The sequence below is a fragment of the Protopterus annectens genome, chromosome 16.part0 (assembly GCF_019279795.1).
Source record: "Protopterus annectens isolate FY-2018-M chromosome 16.part0, PAN1.0, whole genome shotgun sequence".
Taxonomy (NCBI): Eukaryota; Metazoa; Chordata; order Ceratodontiformes; family Protopteridae; genus Protopterus; species Protopterus annectens.
Window position 1 is genome coordinate 836945643 of NC_056750.1, and position 4608 is coordinate 836950250.

General features: G+C 46.8%; 1 protein-coding gene across 1 annotated transcript in view; it reads left to right on the forward strand.

Annotated features, from left to right (window-relative positions):
- The first annotated feature begins 1052 nt into the window (after positions 1–1052).
- Positions 1053–4608, forward strand: part of LOC122790665 (hyaluronan mediated motility receptor-like) — a 761750-nt gene continuing 758194 nt past the window's right edge. Inside the window, exon 1 of the mRNA XM_044058189.1 lies at positions 1053–1154. Coding sequence (XP_043914124.1) covers positions 1053–1154 — 102 coding nt within the window. The remainder of the gene's footprint in view (positions 1155–4608) is intronic.

Here is a 4608-nt window from a genome sequence, read left to right on the forward strand (position 1 = left end):
ATAGCTACAGGCCCTATACACCATCCATGCTGTCCAACATTACATACAATACTCAGACTCCACATTAGTATGTCAGACTCCACATCCATAGCCATGTGCAGCACTCTCTTTGCCATGCACCCCATCTCTTTATACTTGTGTCTACTTTCTACATCTGTCTGTCAATCCCACTTCTCCTTTGCCATCTTCTTTCTCTGCATACTCCCCTGTACTTCATCATTCTGCCACCAGGTCTCTAGAAGCAGTCACCATCTGGTCAGCATGTCAACCTGTGTCTGATTGAGCATAGTAGGTCACAGGTGCATTAATGTATTGCTGAGTATGAGTACAGATCAGACACACCCACTGAGGGTAATCTGAAAGCCATCCCCACATATGTCTGTGGTCTCACAGGCAACTATCCAACCCACCCTGTAATGAAGGTCAGCCACAGCACATACACACACACACCATAGCTAAAGCTGACCTGCTTCAGGCATGTTTAGGACAAACATCACCCCCCCCCCGGCTCAACATCAGTATAGAAGGATATGCACACCCCATACACCCCTACCTTCACCATTAATCACGTGCAAACTGCCTACTTATATATGATGCTATGTATGTCCACCATACAATTCTTCTAGGTACTGGAGTATTATTTGATGTAATGTTGTGGCTACTGATAGTCATTGCTGGTGAGCTGTCTCTGTAAAGAACTATGGACAATGTCTGATGTCCTGTGATGTGTTTTTCCCTGTTTATGTCTTTCAGGTGTGATGCAGAGGCTTCCAGCCTATGATGTCCAGGAGACAGCAGCCATAACTGAGGCCATCCTAGAACACTGCTACATCCTCCTCAGTCGGGGTTGCCAACATCAGCGGGAGAGGACAGCCCTCTGGGAAGACCTCACACAGAGAGTGAACACCTTGGGGAACCATGGCCGCACATACGAACAGGTCAGGCACAGAGTAACTGACCTGATTCGGCGTGCATGACAATGGGTTGCTGTAGTAGTGAGGGACCATTCTGCTACTGGTGGGGGGCCAGCCAGAGAGACCCCACATACAGCAATGAAAGAGCTCCTTGCCAACCTTGGGATGGCCAACAGAGAGCAACCGCTACAAGATGTTGCTGTCATGGAAGTGGGTGCCACCCAGGAAACCAGTGTCCAGGTAAGGCAAAAGTCCACATCAGTGTACTGAGGTTACATTTCAACTGTGTAATGACAGTCTTTAGATGCAGATATCATTGCAAAATAGAGCACTGGGTGGGGTTTAGTAATGCACACGTGTGCCCATTTCAGGTGAAGAAAAGCAGATAGTGTAATATCATAGAATAGATTGTACCTGTGCATACCTGTAGCATTGCTCCTGGACCGATGGCTATTGTGAAACTGCTGACAATACCTCTCCCTCACATTACCTAGGTACATCTCATCAACATGAGGCACAGCAGCCTGAGGCTGGTAAGTATGAGATCTTCCTGTTGTTGCTTACCAGTACCCCAGGCATTTTAAGGTCATGCATGTGGCCATGCACTGAACTGTTATAGTCAGCAAACTGCATGTATCTGAAAGATCACCTGTGGTGGGGTTCACTGCATGATATCACAGGGGCCTATTTGCATGAGATGTCACATATCAGTAGCATAACTCACAAACCTGTTATTGCAGGACATCTGGATAATGATTGCCAAAATGTGGGGACAGAGTGCCAATAGTAGGGACATGTATACAATACTGTGAGACAGTGCATATAAAAGGTGTACACATATGTCACAATGCCAGGTATGTGTGAGATATGACAATGTGAGACCAATACACAAGACCAAAGCCATGTAACCTGTCATGTGACCTATAATCTGTACAATGCAAATGTGAAACATACAACTCTTTTAGGGGAATGTGTATGTGGAGTTGAAACAGTCCAAGAAGCTAGATGCATATGTGTGGACAGGAGGAAGCTCATACTAGGGTATATCAGCATGTGAAACAACCACAGCAGTTGATCAGATTGGGTACACACCTGCCATCAATCATGGATTCCTGCAGTACCTGCATATAACAGTCAGCTCACATACCAGGATTATCCCAACACAGACCCACAGTTGCCTGCTACAGCAAAAACCATGGTTTGCATACAGCCTAAAATGCTGCAAATGGATTGAATGCTATGGACACATACACACAGTATTGCATATGCCTTGGAACACAGTGCAGATAGTCATCAAAAGGTGTACAAGAGATGGTGCAACAGTGACAGTTTGAAGAAGTGGACATCCCTACACATATGTTGGGAAAATCATCCCAGAAATGTCCAGGGAGGTTGCCAGGAGTTATACAACAACAATGGAGGGGTATCAGACATCTCTGGCAGGTACTGGATGTGTGCTACATGTGACAACACTATTCCATGGACTCCACATGTCTTGGGTATAGGGTGTGTTTCGACGATGGCAGCTGTTCCTCACAACACACAACAGCCAGTTCTGGGTAATGTCTGGACAACAATACATCAACTTTTCAAAACGCATGTGTGGAAATGTGTGAAGGTGTTATGAGACCAGGGTTGAACTCTCTTTGTGTACAGTTTGGTCATGTTAGTTTGGCACAGTAACAGCACTGCACAACAGCAGAACAGCACTACACACACAGTGAAGCAGGGTGATGGCAGTGCTCTGCTTTGGGTTTTCTGTCCACCAGCTTGAACTGGGGCTGTAGTCAATTCAGATTGTATTATGACCACTTCTAAACACCAGTCCCTTGTGGCTATGATCTGTCTGTGGTCTGCTACATAGCTGTGGATGCGGAGGTATCCCAACATTGCATGCAATAATGGGCCACACCCTACATCCAAATGAACAAAAGGATGGATTCACAAGAACACAATCAACAGTCTGCTGTGGCCAAGCCAGAGGCCACACTTACATATGAAACACAGTCTGTGTGTTGACCTGACAAGTGCTGTGCACAGGGGATGGCCTTGCAATTGGACAGATTTGGAGTTGTTTGTCAAGGGAGAATTTGCAAACATAGCCATGTTGAGATGTACCATGCTGAGAACCACCAACCCCAGAGGACTGACTGCTATACTGAGAGCAGCAGGTGCTTTACCAAAGTATTGGTTTATGGGTGTGCACCTTCTGCAATGCCAGCCCTACCTGATGTGTATGTTTCTCATTCAGAATGCACAGGTTACATGTCATACAAAATGGTGGAAATCTCATGACAATATTCATGTGGTCTCATGTGATATGTTACAAAACCATTGCATGTTAAGTGGGGTTTGTACACTTACTATATCCACTGTCAGTTTGTGAAGTTGAGGAAATGCTCTTGTTTTCACATACATATATTGGAGGTTATGACAACTGGAAATCACAGTATAACGTTAAATGTAGGGTCACCAATCCACTGGTCAAACCAGTAATGTACCAGACCAAAATAGGAGGTATGTGCAGCAGACAAGGAGTATGACCCACATATCGAAATAGTTATGAAAACTCTGTACAGTTTGTAGTTGTGTTCCCTAGGTTTTGCCACAGTGCTATACAGATGAACAACATTGATGTCTACATGGGTGTAGTGTGTTCTAGGTGAAGGCTCAACACCTACTAAAGAAACTCACACATCCCAGTGGTGTAAATTAGTAGTAAAATGAAGTTGAAAGGTATGCACTGCATTATGTTGAGGGCATGTCTAGAGTGTATCCGTTGTGGTGGTGTGGTCTGGGTGTGTGTCATGACTGTCACCCTCTGCCTAATGTGAGGTCTGTGTAATGCCTGTGGGACACCTTGTGCGTGCGTGTGTGTGTGTGTGTGTGTGTGTGTGTGTGTGTGTGTGTGTGTGTGTGTGTGTGTGTGTGTGTGACACACCATCTCCCTGGTGCTCATGGCTGTCTCCAGGACCTTGTTGCAGCCAGGCGTGAGGGCAGTGAGATCATGGATAGATGGTTGGGTGAGATCGAGGCACTCATCAGCCGTGGAATATCTGTGCTTGAATGTTTGGCAGGGGGGAGAGTCAGCAGCCGAGTGGATGTAGCTCAGTGCCACAATCAGCTGTGGGTCCACTTGGCCATCCACCATCATGCTCCTGTAGTGGCAGTGACACCAGCAGTACTGAGGGTGGTGTGCTGTCACACCACATTGTAGCAAGCCATGTCACGGGGTCCTGGCTGGTCCCAACAGGGTCACGGCTCCAACAGACATCAGTCACTATCAGGGGGTAGTACTGCCTCAGGCCTTGGGCCTGGTGGTGACAGTCAGACCTGTGGCAGGTCCAGTTCCTGTGTTCATGGCCAGAGATGGTGAACTGTACTCCCTGCTATGTATGGCCCTAGCTGTCTACAAAACATCAGTGTAGGGCAGCCACATGGTGTGACTGTGTGCAGGCAGACACACACACACATATCACAATCAGGAAAGAGGTCACCTCCACACACATGCATCAAACATCCATAGGCCATATCATTCCCACACCCATAATGTCAACTGAATGGCACAGCCTAGGCCTCTGGCAAACCCACACAACAACCTGTGCATAGGATGAAACCTGTGCTAGATCCCTGCCATCCACACTATCGATAGAGGGACATGCAACTATGGGTCTGATGCACAGAGTGACCATAC